The sequence below is a fragment of the Cucumis melo genome, chromosome 5 (genome assembly GCF_025177605.1).
Source record: "Cucumis melo cultivar AY chromosome 5, USDA_Cmelo_AY_1.0, whole genome shotgun sequence".
In the NCBI taxonomy this organism is placed as follows: Eukaryota; Viridiplantae; Streptophyta; class Magnoliopsida; order Cucurbitales; family Cucurbitaceae; genus Cucumis; species Cucumis melo.
The window spans coordinates 4,747,050-4,765,459 of NC_066861.1; the positions used below are offsets into that span (position 1 = coordinate 4,747,050).

General features: G+C 33.5%; 1 protein-coding gene across 1 annotated transcript; it reads left to right on the forward strand.

Annotated features, from left to right (window-relative positions):
* The first annotated feature begins 1,058 nt into the window (after positions 1-1,058).
* On the forward strand, positions 1,059-6,748 carry LOC103502847 (protein SIEVE ELEMENT OCCLUSION B-like). Its single transcript, XM_008466962.3, has 7 exons — positions 1,059-1,361; positions 1,664-1,759; positions 1,865-2,313; positions 3,271-3,368; positions 3,495-3,628; positions 4,848-5,315; positions 5,920-6,748. The coding sequence occupies exons 1-7, from the start codon at positions 1,125-1,127 to the stop codon at positions 6,502-6,504; spliced, it is 2,067 nt and encodes a 688-aa protein (XP_008465184.2). The 5' UTR covers positions 1,059-1,124; the 3' UTR covers positions 6,505-6,748.
* The last annotated feature ends 11,662 nt before the right edge of the window (positions 6,749-18,410 follow it).

Genomic DNA, 18,410 nt, shown 5'->3' on the forward strand with positions numbered 1-18,410 from the left:
TTCGATGTATCTCCTGATTTCTCTTACTCGTGACTAAGCTACCAAAATAGGTTAACCACACTAAAAAAAATACGGTTTCAATCATGAATAGATAGTAAAGTAATTTTGGGTGCGATAACTTGAAAGTAATTTTGTTCATGATTTTATGGTTTGCTGGTTTCATCTTCATCTTATTTGACACATCTAGAGCCCAAAAAAACATGCTGCCTTACATTTTCGTTTAAGTTTTAGCAAAATTTCAAATACAAATACTACAAGAAATACAATTTTTAAAAATTCAAGAACTAAAACGAACGTCGTTAAAAGTCTAAAAATAAAATAAAATAAAATTCAAATTTTAAAAACCAAAATAGAACAATGAAAATAAAAATGAAGGAAAAAAAAGTGTCGGACATTTCAAAATTATATCAAACAAAATAAAAAATTTAAAAGTAAAACCACTAAAATAGAGCAGAGATATTAAATTAAACAATGCTCATATTATTTGATATTGCTTAAGGTCGGTTTGAATTGACTTAAGAAAAAGATATTTGGTAAAAAATTCATTTTTTTAAACTCATTGATAAAATTGTTTAAAATATACTGAAAAAAAATATTTTGATAGGCTTTCATGCATCTTAATTTTTTTTTTTTTAAAATAACTTATTTTTTAAATGAAATACGAAAATGTAATACAAACTCATGATTAGAAAAATATGACAAAGTTGCACTAGAACACAAAATATTAGAATATTATTCTAGCTGGATTGTTAAGACATTTTAATTTTCTAATTCCACCTCTCAGTACTGTTTGTGAGGTTTAACAATTAAAAAAAAAATTATCAAATAAGTAGAGGAAAATTAATGGAAGAGACCATAAAGTGTAGAGTATGATCCACTTGATACAATAGGACCATGAACTAAAAAACAGCTCATATCCAGCAGCACAAATTCCTTTCTTCACACACAATAATGAAAATTAGTTAATTTCCTTCATACTCTTTTTCCTTTTTGTCTCTTCTTGTACAACTCAATGTGTGCATAAATAGAGGTTACCAAACCCAATCAACAACAACATAACCAAATTTTACTCTTCTAATTTATTTTTCTTTTCTTCTGATCATCTTCTCTCTACACCCAAACCCATGGCTACTTCACTCAAGACACCCATTATTCCTGCATCAGCATTGCTTCAATCCAAGCAAACAACCACCCTCAAGGAGGAATTGACCATGAAATATTACTCCGACGACCTTGTCACTGGCTACATTTATGCCAAACATCGTGACGATGACTCTACTAGAATCGACCTCCCTCGTTACATCTCAGTTATCGAAAACATTCTCACCCTTTCTGATAGAATCACTGATGCTGTTCTTCGGGTACTACGTTTCATTAAGTTATATTCTGTTAATTCAAAACTACTATCAATTTACGATGAGTATTAGTAGGGACAATTGCAGATATACCAATCAGAAGACTTTAAATAGTAGTAGATCATACAACATGCAACGCAAATGAATAAGCAGATATAGTAAAATTTAAATTCAACTGGTTGAGTCTACCATAGTGATAAGTTTTTGCTATATTTGCCTTTTCGTTTAACATGTAATTAGACACATGATTATTAACTCTAAAATGCAATGAATATTGTAATTACCTTTTATCTTATCTATCTATGTAGGGTACTGATGGACGTCTAGTATATTCAGATGAATCTCAAGCATCAAATGTTGTGATTGAGCCACCAGTTTGCACTCTTCACCATATCTTGAGCGAGGTTATAGCCTATTTTAAAATGACTTTCCATGTGCTTATTAAAAAACAATGTTTTTTCCTCATCTTAAATTGCTAAATTGAATATAATGTGTGTGTGGTTTTTTAGCTATCATGCAAGGCAACGGGGATAGAAAGAGCACATGAGGTTACACTAAAAATCTTTGAAATATTGACAAATTATCCATGGGAAGCCAAGGCAGCTCTGACTTTGATAGCATTTGCCACTGATTATGGAGATTTATGGCATCTTTATCAATATTCCCAAACAGATCCACTGGCTAAATCTTTGGCAATTATCAAGAGAGTAGCTACTTTGAAAAAGCACTTAGACTCACTTAGATATAGACAAGTGATTGTGAGCCCCAACAGTTTGATCAATAGCTGCTTGCAAGCAATTAAATATATGAATCAAATTAGAGAATTCTCTAAGTATGATGTGAAGGAACTTCCTGAATTACCTTCTGCTCTTCGTCAAATCCCACTGATTACTTATTGGGTTATACACACTATTGTTGCTTCTGGAATTGAGCTCTCCACCTACCTGAGTGAAACTGAGTAAGTGCCTTTTTTTTTTTTTAATATCTTTTTCTCAGAAAATACCTATTTTTTTCTTGTGGATTATTAACAATAGTTTGGTTAAACTACAAGTTTATTGTTTCTAATAAAAATACAACAAGAGTAACAATTAGAAGAAAGTATATAGAAATTAAGAGCAATAGGAGAAGAGTTACAATAAGAGTAACAAAGGGTAGCATAAAGTTGAAATTACAAGTTATTAATTTAGTCCCTTTTAACTTTATGGGTCATGTCAAATATAATTATGTACTTTATGAGTTTCAAATAGGCTTTCAACTTCCAATTATGTATTTAATATATAGATTTTGAATTTTAAAAAGTGTATAATAAGTCAATTTTCAATCCTCTCGTTCTAATAAATTCTTGTACTTTCATGTCTAATAAATCAACCATCTATTAGTGATTTCTTTTTCACAATTCTATTACAAGACATAAAATTTGCAGTTTCAAGGGTTTTATTCTACGAAAACTTTGATTGTGTTTCCATTAAATTTTTTATTTTAAACAAAAACTCTAGAGACCTATTTGACACATTTTCTAAAGATTATAAAACTAGTTAACTACTATTTGGCAAAACATGAAAGTTTAGGGTTTAGTTCGACTCATTTGATTTTTGAAATTTGTGGTTGTTTTCTCATTTCATGCTTTCTATATTAACATTTAAATTCTTTGACATTTTCTTTTGCTTGTCAATGCTCGTTTTCTTATTTTGAAAACACTTTCTAAAAGGTAAATGACTAAACATAAAAACCAGAAGAAGTAAAGTTTTTATAGGCTAAATTTTCAAAGGGCATTTAGAGGTACTAACTTCTAGTTTAGGGTATTTTAGAAATATTATATTATTGTTTCCTTTCCTTTTTTCTAAATCTTCAGGTTTTGTCACCACACAAAGATTAGTTAATTATATTCAGTATGGTTTTTTTTTTTTTTTTTCAGGAACCAACCACAGAAATATTTGAATGAACTGTCTGAGAAGATCGCCATAGTACTGGCTGTGCTTGAAAAGCATCTAGATGCCATCCGAGAACAATATGGTCAAATAGCTTTACAATATATAATATCTTCATTATTGACATCTCACTAAATTTAAAATATATTGTTATGACTATGTCCTGAAAGATCATATTAAATTTATGTTCTATATATTTATTTTAATGCAGAGGAGGTTGATCTCTACCGGTGGCTGGTGGATCACATTGAGCATTATCATACTGACATTACATTAGTCATTCCCAAGCTTCTTACCGGCAAGATTGAAGCCAAGCCCCTTATTGATGGCTCTACTCTAAGAGAGGTCTCTCTCATATATATCATAACTGAATTGTTTGTCCTACACATTATCATAAACACCGTAAGGTTAAATTGCAAAATTTAGTTTTTGAACTTTAAAACCATAGTTTTGGAAGAAAATAAAAAATCTTTGTCCATAGAAAATGAGGATATCTGAGAATAGATTATCTTTTTTTAAAAAGGAAACGTATGGATCAGGAGTTTTAGATGTCCATGCCAATCCTACGAAAAAACCCTTCCACCAAAGAATATTCCTAAGTTAATATAATTTGTTGACTAAATTTAAGTAGGATTTTTTTTTGTTGTTGTTAATGCATTACGTCTTTCTTTGCAAGCATTTATATTATAATTAAAATGAATTTTGTATTGTAATTAGCGAAAGTCAAATTTCCAACATCTTTGAGAAAAGAAAAGTAAAATTTTCAAAAAACTTTGAAAGATGAAAAGTTACATTACTATCATTTTTGAATTGCCAAGATGACCCTACATTTGAAGAGGAAGGCGAAAAGTCATCCAAAGTGCCAATCATTCACTACTTTAATGATCACTAGGGTTTATTTGGTTTATTAAATTTGGTTCATTCTTTTTGTTTTTTGTTTTTTAATGATAATGGGTCATAATTCTAAAGTGAATAATTTAGTGTATAATAACTTTTTTAAAAAATTATAAAAATATAGCAAATTTTATGAACAATAGATTTCTATTATTGATAAACTCTTATGGTCTATCGGTGATAAAGATTTGGAAAGATTATGCTATGTTTTTAACTTTTTTAAAATGTTGCTATGTATGCTAATACTTTGAGTCTAATAATTGTTATATTTGCACCAACTTTTTTGAACAAAGTAGAATAATAAAACAGAGATCAATAATGCATCAAAACATCTTAACTAGATTAACACATCCTTAACACCTTCATCATACTCCTAAACGAAAAAAGCATTTAGTTAATTCCTTTTTATTAAAGTCATAGAGTTTGAGAGGTGTCTCCCATCTCTTTAGCGTAGAACTTTTCAATGGTTGATCATTTTTTTGGATTGTTCTGATATCACACATTTGACATAGAAAGAGTTATTGATTCTTATTTCGATTTTAAGTTCAAATTTGTTTACAACAAAGCTGGAATAACATTTGGTTGATTCGTTTTACTTAGAATGAAATACGCAAGTGCTTATTTTTAAAGAGAAGTTGTAAAAATTTCACGTGCGTTGCATGTCATACAGGTTAGCATTCAAGAAAGTTTATCGGGAAAGAACGTGATATTGGTAATTTCAGAATTGAGTATCTCCGAGGAAGATATCAAAGCAATTCATCAGGTTTACAATGAATTGAAAAGAGACGATAAGTATGAGATTGTTTGGATTCCAATAATCCCAGAGAGATATCTTGAAGAGGATAGAAGGAGATATGAATATTTGAGATCTACAATGAAATGGTACTCAATGCAATTCACTACCAGAATTGCTGGCATGAGATATATTGAAGAGAAATGGCAATTTAGAGAGGATCCATTGGTTGTGGTACTCAACTCACAGTCTAAAGTGGAATTCACTAATGCAATTCATTTAATTAGAGTTTGGGGAACTGAAGCAATCCCTTTTACTCATAATAGAACTGACTATCTTTTGAGAAAGCATTGGCCTGAATCAACCCTTGTCAAGTTCACTCATCAGCCAAGATTATTGAGTTGGGTATGCATCTTTGTTTGATAATCATTTCACTTTTGGTTTTTGATTTCTTATAGTTTTTTTTTTTGTTAAAAAAAAAATTTCAAATTGTTTGGGATGACAAACCGTTCACATCTAATATTTGTCTACTTTTAAGTATAAGAGGGTCTCAGGGTTTTATTTCTAAAATCACCCACAAAAACTGATCAATAATATAAATAGATATTGTTCTGCAGTTAATTTAGGACTTTGGTTGTAGCCTTGATAGAGCTTAACCATGGATAACTATCACTATATGTCATCTAGATTTTAGTATTTTGCTTTTAGTACCACTTCAAAAGAAGTTTCATACTTGTTCAATGATATATAATTAAATTTGTGAGCACAACACTTACAAAATGATATTTTATTTTGAGCAAAACTATCACTGCTTTGTTTCTAGTTTCACCTATATGCCATAGTAATTTCAGTTCTCTTTATCTAGCCAATGTAAACCTTTAATCACATTTCTAACCAAAAGAAAACGAAGAGACAACTGTTGTGCGGGAATGATGTGTGAATTTATGTTTTAATTTGTTTTCAATTGTTTTGTTTATATATTACTAATATTTCTCTGTGATTCCATTAGTTCAACCAAGAAAGAAGCATCCTATTCTACGGTGGAAAAGATCCAAAATGGATCCAACAATTCGAGGAAAGAGCAGACATCTTAAAAAGCGATCCTCTGATAATCGAAGGACGTTCATTCGAGATCGTACGCATAGGCAAGAACGCAAGAGGAGAAGAAGATCCAGCACTCATGGCTCGTTTCTGGACAACACAATGGGGTTATTTCATAATCAAGAGTCAACTGAAAGGCTCAAGTGCAAGCGAAACAACAGAAGACATTTTAAGGTTAATTTCTTATGAAAACGAAAATGGTTGGGCTGTTCTTACGGTTGGTCCTGCTCCTCTTCTTGTTGGTCGTGGCTTCTTAATCCTAAGATTGCTTGAAGATTTCCCTAAATGGAAACAAACTTTACGCCTCAAAGGATTCCCTGATGCTTTTAAAGAATACTTTAACGAATTGGCCACCAAAAATCACCAATGTGATCGAGTAATTCTTCCCGGATTTAGTGGATGGATTCCGATGATTGTGAATTGTCCTGAATGTCCTCGATTCATGGAGACTGGTATTAGCTTCAAGTGCTGTCATGGAGGTCCTCTAATTTGATTTCTCTTTTCATATAATTACTTACTATATCTATATATATATATATATGCTATTATATATTACTACTACTAATAATAAACCATATAGTATTATTATTGCATTTATTGCTATATAGCTTCAAGCTTATGTATGCGGGTCGTATTTGCTATTTTTCCCCTTTTTGCTACACTTTATGTATTTGCTTCGATATGAATCATCTAATGTAAGAACACTACATCGAATAAAGGACGTTTAATTTATTTAATGTGCGGTTTCTTTTCGTTTTCGTCATTGTTTTTTCAACAAAACTTGTAGCATTATGATGCTTTTATAAAATAAGTGATACTTGAGATGCCGTTTAATAGATTTGAGCTTACTTTTTATTGTAATTTTTTAAATAATTGTTTGGAGTTTTGTATTTTGAGAAAAATTAACTATGAAATGAAGTAAGATAGAGTTTGGTTAATATCAATGTAAAAATTATAAATGATTAGTTGTTGGGGTTAATTCCACAAATAATGTGGTTGGGCCAAATTTATTCTAAAAATAGGGTCAACACTTAACATGTAACAAATTTCGAACAAATGATGAAAATATTGTAAAAAATAGGTGAAAAGACTTGTGGACTTGACAAGTCAAACATAAATAAGTCGTTAGCATGTGATGTTAGCTAATATACTCGTGGACTAGGTCCATGCTTTTAACCTTAACTCATGGACCAGGTCTACAAGTACCCCTAATACCTTTTTTCTTTAAAAAATTAAACATTAAAAATTCTAAATAGTTTATTAAGATTTTTTTGTAACATTTGTCAACGGAAAATCATGTTTATGAAGTCAACACCCAAAACTACATATTTAGAAAGTACCAATTTAAACTGAATTGATTAATACAATAGAAACTCATGAGCCACACAATGGTTTTCTTCTCACATGCCTTCTACAATGAGAGGCATAGGAACCTCGAAAGTGTTGTTGATGATGACTTACATCATTGTAATCTTGTTGAGTGACAACAAATGAAAATTAATTGGAAGCATTATAATCATGTTGATAACCAAAATTAGATGCAATATCTCTCCCTACAATAATTTTTGGATCTCCCATGTCATTTTAAATCGTCAACCAAATAGGCGTTCGAAGATAGGGTATCATCCAATGCCACAACTAGAGAGTCGGAAGATATTAATATCTCCCGAAGCCTCATACACGCATCGACAGTTAGTTACTATCTCCTGACGCCTTGTTGTGTATGCATCAAAAGATAGGAAGAACTCTTGATGGGTGTGTCCAGTTGTTGGGAGTTTTAAGGAATGACCGACGCTTACTTTGAGGCGTTTGCAGAAAAGAAGAACATTTAAAAATTGATGTTGTATCTCCTAATGATCTGCATGTATGCATTGGGCAATATGAGGGAACTAAGCTCAACTGACATCTGTCTGTACCTAAGGACAAGAGGTCCTGGGTTTAAATCTCCTACCCTTAAATCGTATTATAATACCTTTAAAAAGAAAAGATATGAGAAACTCCAAACATGTGTGTGGCGTCGTCGAGAGTCAGGGGAACTCCCGACGCGTTAGTGGAGGCATTGAGAATTATGAAGAACTTCTGATGCATATAGGGGTTGCGTCAGGAGTTTCCATTTAAAAGCACTCGAAATCTCTGTATTCTACAGATCTTCGAAGGAGAAGAAGTGAAGTTGAAAATGTCACTGTTTGAGAGAAAGAGAACCCCACCGCTTGAAAACTGGAGAAAAAATACTTTGAGCTGGGTCTGCGGCCATGCAAATAATGGTTGAGTTGACATAACTTGATCTGGTTATGCATATAATATATATATATATAGATGGATAGGCACCAATATTAGCTCGAGAGTACAATCTATGAACTTTCAATCCTTCATCTTGATCAGGAAACACCGAGATTAGCCTCGAGATTTCACTTCTTTCTTCAATTTTGCTCGAGATTGTTCGAGGGTGCCTGGGATTTCACTTCTTTCTTCAACCCGATCCAACCTGGATTTTTTGGATTGGGTTGGGTTGTATTGACCCTTTCATATTGAACAGATAGGGTTCATTTTTTTGCCAACTCAAATACTTTGGGTTGGTCTATAATTTTCCTCCAACGAGGTCAAAACCCAGCTTATGTACACCAGTAGTCGTCTGTCCTGTTTTAGATATGTAATTTTATTTAGCTAGATTATTAATTTTTCCTTCATGTCCCTTTGCTCCCTAAAATCCCTTTGTTTTGAATTGATTAAATAGATTATTAATTCTAGAAATTGCCCAAAAATCTCTAAAAGTCCCTATGGAAATTGTTGAGTCTTGTTTTGTTTTGAAAATCACCCTAATTATACTACAAAAATCATGGTGATTTTACGAGAGTTAAAGTTAGAATAATTTTTTATGATTATTTCTAATGTTAGACTTGCATTCAAAAAGTGTTGGAGGTCAATCCATTTGTTATACTCATTGCTCTTATTCACTGTACTAACCCATGAAGTTCACTATCGACTTATTGAGTATTTTTAACACTCTATATTTCCAAAAATATTTGTTTTTAGGTAAAAAAAAAAATAGAAGGTACATGACAAGTTGTTTGCTGATTATTAGAACTTTAATATTGAAATTAAAATTTCTTTCAATTCGTTACACAAAAACATAAAGGAAGTTTAAACAATGGCCCATCAAGAAAACCTTAGCAGAGAAGGTTTTTGAAGCTAAGGAAGAAGGAATAGGGGAGGGGGAAGAAGAGAGGAGAGAGGAGAGAAGGTTTTTGGAGCTAAGGAAGAAGGGAGAGGGGAAGGGCAAGAAGGGAGGAGAAAGGAGAGAGCAAATCTGATTTAATGAGGTTGAACTATAGTAGTATGATCACACCCTTTTAAAAAGGGGTGCAACAACTAGAACCTAGTAGTATACTAAGGTTTTCTAAAGGGCCCAACCACGTTTTATAAGAAATAAGGATTGGGCCATGAAACGAAAACGAAGCTCATAAGTGGCTTTGAGTTTAAGTAATCAAAACAAAGCTATAAGAGCCACTACCATCCTCTATGTTGAAGTTAGAGAAAATATGAAATAACTCACTTAATTTATTCTATACAATAAAGTTCAATATATATAGGTATACATGAAAGCCCTAACTAAAGACTAGTAAATTAGAATAATGGACAAACGACTAATATATGCTCTTTTATATATATATATATATATATTACAACACTCCCCCTCAACCTGGAGCATATATATTAATCATATGCCCAACTTGTTATATAGGTACTCTATTCGAACTTCATTCAAAGCTTTTGTAAAGATATCCCTAATTGTTCTCCAGTTTTCACATATCTAGTAACCACGAAATCTTGTTGTATTTTTTCTCAAATAAAATGACAATTAATTTCATAGGTACTTTATTCGAACTCCATTCAAAGCTTTTGAAAAGATATTCCCTAATTGTTCTTCAGTCTTCACATATCAAGTAGACACCCAACCTTGTTGTATATTTTCTCAAATAAAATGAAAATCAATTTCAATATGTTTAGTACGTTCATGAAATATACTGGGTTAGATGCAATATGAAGAGCAGTTTGCTTGTCACACCACAACTTAGTTAGAATTGTAGTGTTAAAAGATATAGAAAATTGTCATAATATGGGTGAGTTTATAAACTGACTCACAATGCTTACTGAATAAGCTATGTTTGGATGTGTTACTATAAGGTAATTTAACTTCCTAACCAATCTTCTATAACTTTCAACATCCTCAAATGGTTCTCCGATCCATCTTTCAAAAGTAGTAAACGAGGTATCATCGGAGTATTGCATGCTTGGCTAACAAATGGAAATCAAGCACATATTTTCTCTGTGATATAAGACTACCCTTCTTGTTTCTCATTACTTCAATATCCAAAAATTATTTCAATATCCAAAAATTACTTCAATATCCAAAAATTACTTCAACACCCGATTTTCGCTTCTTTTTCCTCGTTCTATGGCGTCTGTTAATTTTTACTATTAAACTGTATACCCCACCTATATTGTGTTCCTATATATGGGATTAGTCGTAAGATTAGGGTGTTCCTACGGGTTCACTCGCATGGTTAGGGGTGTACCTACAGTTCACATGCTCGATTAAGGTTAGTTAGACTGTGTTCATACACATCTAGGGATGTTCTAAAGGGATCACCGATACATTTAAGGATGTACCTACGTATCACAGACATGTTTAGGAGTTTGTACCTACGATCACTCGCACGACTAGGGGTGTTCCTATAGGACCACTCACACGATTAGGGGCATTTTTATGGGACCACTCGCACGATTAGGGGTGTTTATACGGTTTCACTCACCCAGATGTGTTCCATTGGACACGCGACATTGTTATTATGTTCCTAACAGGAAGTTAACAGATCACCTATCGGGACTAGTAATGGGTCACTTACTGGTTATATTTCATATATTCACTCTTTCTTATGTTTAATGTTTTAGGAAAAAGTAAAGGATCTGGAAAGCTGTGAGCGATAGGAAGGGTTAGTGACATGCCATATGGGGACCTCATTCTGCAACGCATTCTATTTATTAGTTTTTGAGTATTTTGAGTTTTAGACAATTTATTTAAAGTATTGTCTCATTTATTTATCTTTATTTATTTTAAAAAATGTTAGATCTCGCAGGTCTCGTTTTCACATTATTTTACCAAATTTGTAAATTTTATGTTTTTCGAACATTTATTTGTTATTAATTTTATACGAATTTTAGTTTTCCTCTTTTCAAGAAAGTATCTCTTGCTAACTATTTTTCTTTTGAGTAATGACCTTACTTAGTATAAAAGTTCGGGTCATTACAATTATGGTTGGTTTGGCACTTTTCTCTAGTCTAGCATAGAAAATTTATATCAAGTGGTTTCAGAGCTTGGGGTAATTTATAACAAGTGGTAAGAGAGCGTGGATAGAAATTCTAACAAGTGGTAATAGGACTTGGTTGAAGTTATAACAAGGGGTATTCGACTTCCATTCGATCCAAATAAAAGTTATGTTTGTGTAGTATCTTGCAATTGGAATATTCTTGGTTGAATCGCTTTTTTAAAGTTGGCTTCAACACTGTTTGAGATGGCTAAGTTTGACGAGAAGGATGATTTTTCTCTTTGGAGGAAAAAGATTAATGCTATTTTGGTTCAACTAGAAGTAACTGAAATCTGAAATGAAAAAAACATTTCGCAAATTATTACAAAAGATGAGAAAAAGAATATGGATGAAAAGCCTATTTGATGGCCCTTCTATATCTCTCAGATTAAGTGCTTAGGCTAGTGGATGAGGCTAATACTACAAGGGAGTTAAGGAAAATGCTTTACTTGACAAAGTCCTTGCCAAATAAATTATATCTAATGGAAAAATTCTTTGGATATAAGATGGACCAAGGCAAAGGCTAGAAGAAAACATGGATGAATTTCAGAAGATTATAGTTGATGTCAATAACATCAGTGAGAAGATGTCAAATTAGAATTAAGTAGTGATTCATTTAAATTCATTACCTGAAACATATCGAGAAGTTAAGGTAGCTATTAAATATGGTATGGATTCATTGACCATAGAGATATAGCGTTGGATGCCTTGAAGACTAGACATCTCGAAATTAAGAAAGAATGCAAGGATGGAGAGTTACTCACGGGCTGAGAAAGAGTGACAAAAAGAGCTGGAAAGGAAACATGAAGAGTTATAGGACGAAATCAAAGGGGGAAGGTAGAAAGTGTTTCCTTTGTCATAAAGGACACTTTAAGAAACATTTCTCTTTGAATAAGAGCAAGAAAGCATCGAGTAGTAAGCATGCAGCTGAGACTAGTGCAACAAATGTTACTAATGGGTACGATTCAACAAAGGTCTTGATGGTGTACCACAAGGATATGAAGGATGCTTGGATCATGGATTCATAATGCACGTATCACATGACTCCCAATCGAGATTTTTTGATTGACTTTCATAAAAACAATGGGAAAAAGTCTTATTGGAAAGATAACGGTACTTGTGATGTCAATGGAACTATGTTAGTTCAAAGTGCAACACATGACGGGATGATCAGAAAGCTCACAAATATGAAGTATGTTCATGAACTCAAACGTAATCTAATATTTTTTAGTTAATTAGATAGATTAGGTTATGATTATAAATCTGAGAACGAAGTTCTAAAAGTTACCATGGGTTCTTCGGTTAAAGTAAGGGAAACCTTGAGGACTGGTATGTACATGTTGGAAGGTACCATAGTTATTTTAGGTAGTGCGTTAATTAGATAGATTAGGTTATGATTATAAATCTGAGAACGAAGTTCTAAAAGTTACCATGGGTTCTTCGGTTAAAGTAAGGGAAACCTTGAGGACTGGTATGTACATGTTGGAAGGTACCATAGTTATTTTAGGTAGTGCTGCTACGATATGGAGTAGTAGAAATGGTAGACAGTTGATCATGTTGTGACAGAGGTTAGAATTTATTATGGAGTACGACAATCAGGCAAAGATTCAAATATATCTCGTGATTAGTCACTACTAGTTTCACAGACAAAATATACATAGCAATCAGAATTTAATGGTGTACAGTCTCAACATGAGAGGGTTTTGATTGATGAGAGAGTTTTCAATGAAAAAATCAAGTAACAATGACTAGTAGAACTATCAACTTACTTTTGACAAGGTTCAGAGGTGAAACATGCTTCTATGAGGTATGCTTCTGCTGATTTAGTTTCTTATGCTTTTACTTGTGCAACTGACAGTATTGAAGCAAAACCTTTTACTTTTAAGAAGTCCTTTCCAGAACTCAGAAGTGAAACATACATCTCTTTCATAAACAATCGATATTGGCACTCCATGCAGTCTCACTATCTCAGTCAAATATAACTCTGCACACTTACTAGCAGTATAAGTGGATTTTCCTAAGATGAAATGTGCTGATTTTGTGAGCTTATCGATCATAACCCAAATCACTATATAGTCCTTTAGGGTTCTAGGTGACTCTATAATAAAATCCATAGAGACATTCTTTCACTTCCACTATGGCACACTCAAATGTTGTAATAAACCTGTTGTTTTTTCTTTCGGTGCTTTGACCTATTGGCACACCAAGCATTTACTAACAAATTCTGCCACTTTTCTCTTTATATTACGCCATCAGTAAACTCGTTTTAGGTCCTAGTGCATCTTTGCACTACTTGGATACATGGAAAATAAGGAACTATGAGCTTCGGCTACCACATTCGCCTTACTTGGGTTGTACAATATCTCAGAGATATAATGTTTAACCAACTTTGACCACCTGCGCTATCTCATGCTTAACTCCTTCTAAATGAAGAAGTATTTAAAGCTCTTATGGTCCTTAAAGATCTGTATCTTCTAACATACAAGTAGTGCCATTAAATCTTTAATGCAAAAACCACAACTGCCAATTCCATATCATAAGTAGGGTAGTTTTGCTCCTTACTCTTCAACTCACAAGAAACAGAAGCAAATATTTTACCTTATTGCATCAGAACACAACCAAAACCTTTCCTAAAAGCATCACTGTAAATTACAAAACTTTTAGATCCATCTGACACTATAAGGATTGGTGCAGCCACAAGTTTCTATTTAAGATTCTAGAAACTACTCTCACATGCTGGGCTCCAAATAAAAGAAGTCTATTTTCTAGTCAACTGAGTTAAAGGTCTGGCTATACGAGAGAAACCTTCCACGAACGTTTTGTAACAACTAGTTAAACCTAGAAAACTTCGAACTTTACTGACTGTAAAAGGTCGAGGCCAACTGGTGACAACTTCAATCTTTGCTAGGTTTATAGAAACTCACTCACTACTACATGGCCAAGAAAAGACACCTGCTTGAGCCAGAACTCACACTTTGAAAACTTAGCATATAGTTTATTGGCTCGAAGAGTCTCCAAAACTTGATGCAAATGCTCCTCATGCTCAACCTCTGTCTTCAAGCAAACCAATATATCACCAATAAAAACTATTACAAAGTGTCTAAGAAATCCTTAAACACCCTGCTCATCAAATCCATGAATACAACATGAGCATTTGTCAAGCCAAAAGACATTACAATGAACTCATAATGCTCATATCTGAAATCAAAGGTAGTTTTAGAAATATCACTGTCTCTAATTCCCAACTGATGATAGCCCAAACATAAAACAATCTTAGATAACATAGTGACTTCTTGTAGCTGATCAAATAAATCATCGATTCTAGGCAGCAAATATCTGTTCTTGACTGTCACCATATTCAAACCTTTGTAATCGATGCATGGCACATCGACCCATCTTTCTTCTTGAGAAACAACACTGGTGCTCCCTAAGGTACACACTAGGTCGAATGAAACCCTTTTCTAGCAGTTTCTACAACTGGACCTTCAGCTCTTTTAGCTCAGTTGAGGCCATTATGTATGAAGCTTTCGATATAAGAAGAATGTCTTACTATTCAATAGCAAAATCAATCTCTCTGTGATGTGGAAGTCTTGGAAGCTCTTATGGAAAACATCAGGGTATTTCCTTACCACTGGTTCAGATGATAAAGAAACCTCGGGCTCTCTAATGTCTACTATGCTAGCCAAGATACACCAGGTACCCTAGTTGAGCAACTTGTTGGCCTTCATGGCTGAGATAACTTTTGATAGGACCACAGTCCCTGCCACCTTGTACTTGGAATTAGCTGTAGTAGCAAGATTAAAATCTATCTCCTTGGGGGACAATATATGCTTGCATGGTTAGCAGATAACTAATCCATGCCTAAAATTACATCAAACTCTCACATGTCTAAAACTAACAAAGTTACATCGAAAACATGGTTCGCTATTTCTATTTGACATGCTTTTATCTTTTCTTTTGATAACATAATCTTTCTAGATGAAGTATAAACTAATAACATACAACTCAAGGGTTCTACCTCTAAACCCATATACTGAACAAATACTGAGGATATAAAAGAGTGAGAGGACCAAGAGTCAAACAATACTAATGCCAACTGCTTTAAGATTAGGAGCATACCTATCATTACTGTGCCAGCTTTCTCTGCCTCTTGCCGATTAGTGATAAAAACTCTTTCTTGCTGGAATGTGAGGGTTATACTTCTTAAAATCCCTCAAGTGCTTGGCTTCGACTGATAGTTGATTTGTTACGTTCTGGGTACCACTAGGGCCTGAACAAGGGTTGACTGGGTTTGCTGGATAGGTTGAAACAGTGCCAACACCTCTATTAACATATCTTTGTACATTTTCTCCATTACAACAAGGTTTGCATGTGTGATAAATGCAGTGGGGTCGGTAGTTTGTACAGTAGGCTGATCTACAGGCTAGTTAAGCCCAACTCCTTTGCCTAGCTCCCCTACCACCTCTACGAGTAGTTTGGCATGGCGACATTTTTCGTAAATTCCACCACCAAAAAACTTCACAATTCAGTCATAACATTCATACTAATCTTGTTGAAAGGGGTGGGTAGGATGCGAAGATTTTGAAGTATTTTGTTGTTAATAATTAGGTTATGTTGGCTATCCTGCAGTTATGGTAGCCTCTGTAGTTTGAAGTTAGTTTTGGTGAAAAATTTGAGAGATTGTATATTACTAAAAAATAGTGAAAATTCAGGGGAGTAAGTTATGGATGTGAAAGAGGGAGAGAGATATGTTTCTATTCAAACCCATTTATATTTTAGGGACTTAAGATGGACAGGGGTTGGATGAAAATTAGAAATAAGTTCTTCTTTGAGTATAGACAGGGAGTGACCCAATTTTTAGAATTGGTCAGGTTTCATGTTAATGCCTACGGACGATTAAGGTGTCCATGCAAAAGATGTTTGAATTTAAATTGGAGCTCATTAGAGGGTGTGGAACGACATCTACTGACATGACATGAATTGCAAGATAGAAATTACCAAGTGTTAGCTTCAGAAATAGAACAAATGCGAAAGCTGATACATGACACGACTCGGGCACTGCAAGGACAACCACATGATCCTTAGCTTTGCGGTACGTACATATGTTTTCATTATTTTTAAGTTTTTGCAATGATCGTATACAGTAATGCTATGAATATATGTACTAAACTTAGCTACTATTATATCATTGTAGGACTTGCGATGTAAAATGGTGTGTACTAGCCTCGTCTTGAAAGCGCGTATGATTTTGTTTGCGCTTTTTTGTATTATGAATACTAGATTTTTTTTATTATTAACGCTATTATATTTTTTGAATTATGAATATTACGAATATCATTTTTTTTTGAATTAATGTTCGTATTTCGTAATTTATTAATTTATATTGAATTTTCTTTAATTTAATCTAAAACGAATGTCATTATTTCACAAAAATAGAGAACTTGTTTAAGAAAATTTTTTTATAAAAAAAAATTAAAATTACATATTTTAAAAAATTACATACAAAAAGGAATTTTCAACGCAACATAATGTCGGATATAGGATATACACGACACATCGGGATAGTTCTTCTGACGCGTGTCCAACATCGGATAAGGAACATCAGGAGAAGGAATTCCTGACGTCGTGGCAAGCGTCGACATAAGAGACGTCGGGAGAGGTATTCCCCACGCCGTATTGGTCATGCGTTGGAAATTCTTCTTCCGATGCATTTCTTCCAACGTGTATCCCGATGCAGTAAACGACGTCAAAAAAAGATATCCCGATGTTTTTGTAGCTTCTTCTGACGTCATTGTGCGTTGAGAGTTCCCCGTCTCTTGTAGTGTACCCTCTACCTCTACTTGAAAAATTAAACATAGAAAGAGTGAGTATAAACATATACTCAGTAAAGGACCTACTACTAGTCCCACTAGGTGTCTATTAACTTCCCATTCGGGTCTTGTAAAGAAGTACCCCTAAACTGGCGTGCTCTTGAAGGCACGCAATTTAATGATTTTGTAGGAACACATTTGGTCTTCAGTGAACCCAAAAGAACACCTAGGACAAAATTGGTCTTCGATGAACCTAAAGTAACATCAAAGACAAACTAGTCTTTAGTGAACCCGAAGGAACACTTCAGACAATCGGGCTGTAAGTGACCTTGTCGAACCACTCATATACATAACATACCATGACAGACTGTTGGTCCCGTCGAACCACACAGTCACAAAATGGTGGTGATCTCGAGGGACACTCATATAGATACGACCCTGATAAATAAAGTTAACAGAACACCCATCCATGGCATGTAGCACATCATAAACATGGCATGAATATTAATCATAACGTCCTTAATCATGTGATTAATATATCAGTCATCATCATCAATGTAAATCAGTAATCATCATCAATACACTATGCATCTTAGCTATATCAATGCATAATAGAAAATTACATACAAGCTCTTAATTCAGTTCGTAGGTAGGAGAGTCTCTTACCTCGAGATTAGCTTAACAAAATTGTCCTAACAGTCAACGTTAAGATTTCCAATAATAAATCCTAAACAACAAGGGAACCCAATAACTAAAAAAAAAAAAAAGAAATTTAGTGGTTGACTAATGACCCAAGAATAAATTTAATTCAACTTACCCAAAGTTGAGGTTGAATTCCAATTTAACCTTGATTAGGGAAATTCTACAGCACAAAACTTCCAATTTAATCTAGCCAATTCTTTCAGAAAAAAAATTTCAAATTAAAATCCAAGATTAACTTTAATTAAGACAAAAATTAATATTTGTTGGGCATACCTAAAATCAAACCAAAAACTTACCAAAACTTGCTTGAGTTGGCGGAAGACAACGTGGCGCTTGATGGAGGAAGACGGAGAAGAACATAGATGAAAGGCGGAGCTAGGTTTTCTTTGTACGGTGAAGATGATGAATAGTGATTAGGCACGCATCACGAGAGGTCTATTTAAATTTAAAAAAACATTATTATTATTTTTTTCCTTTTCCTTATTTGTTTACCTTCTCAAAAACAAAAATAACCTTATCCC

Coding starts and splice junctions, on each gene's coding strand:
- LOC103502847 (XM_008466962.3), top strand. CDS start 1,125: ATGGCTACTTCACTCAAGACACCCATTATTCCTGCATCAGCATTGCTT. Junction 2,314..3,270: donor ACCTACCTGAGTGAAACTGA/GTAAGTGCCTTT, acceptor TTTTTTTTTCAG/GAACCAACCACAGAAATATT. Junction 3,629..4,847: donor ATGGCTCTACTCTAAGAGAG/GTCTCTCTCATA, acceptor CATGTCATACAG/GTTAGCATTCAAGAAAGTTT.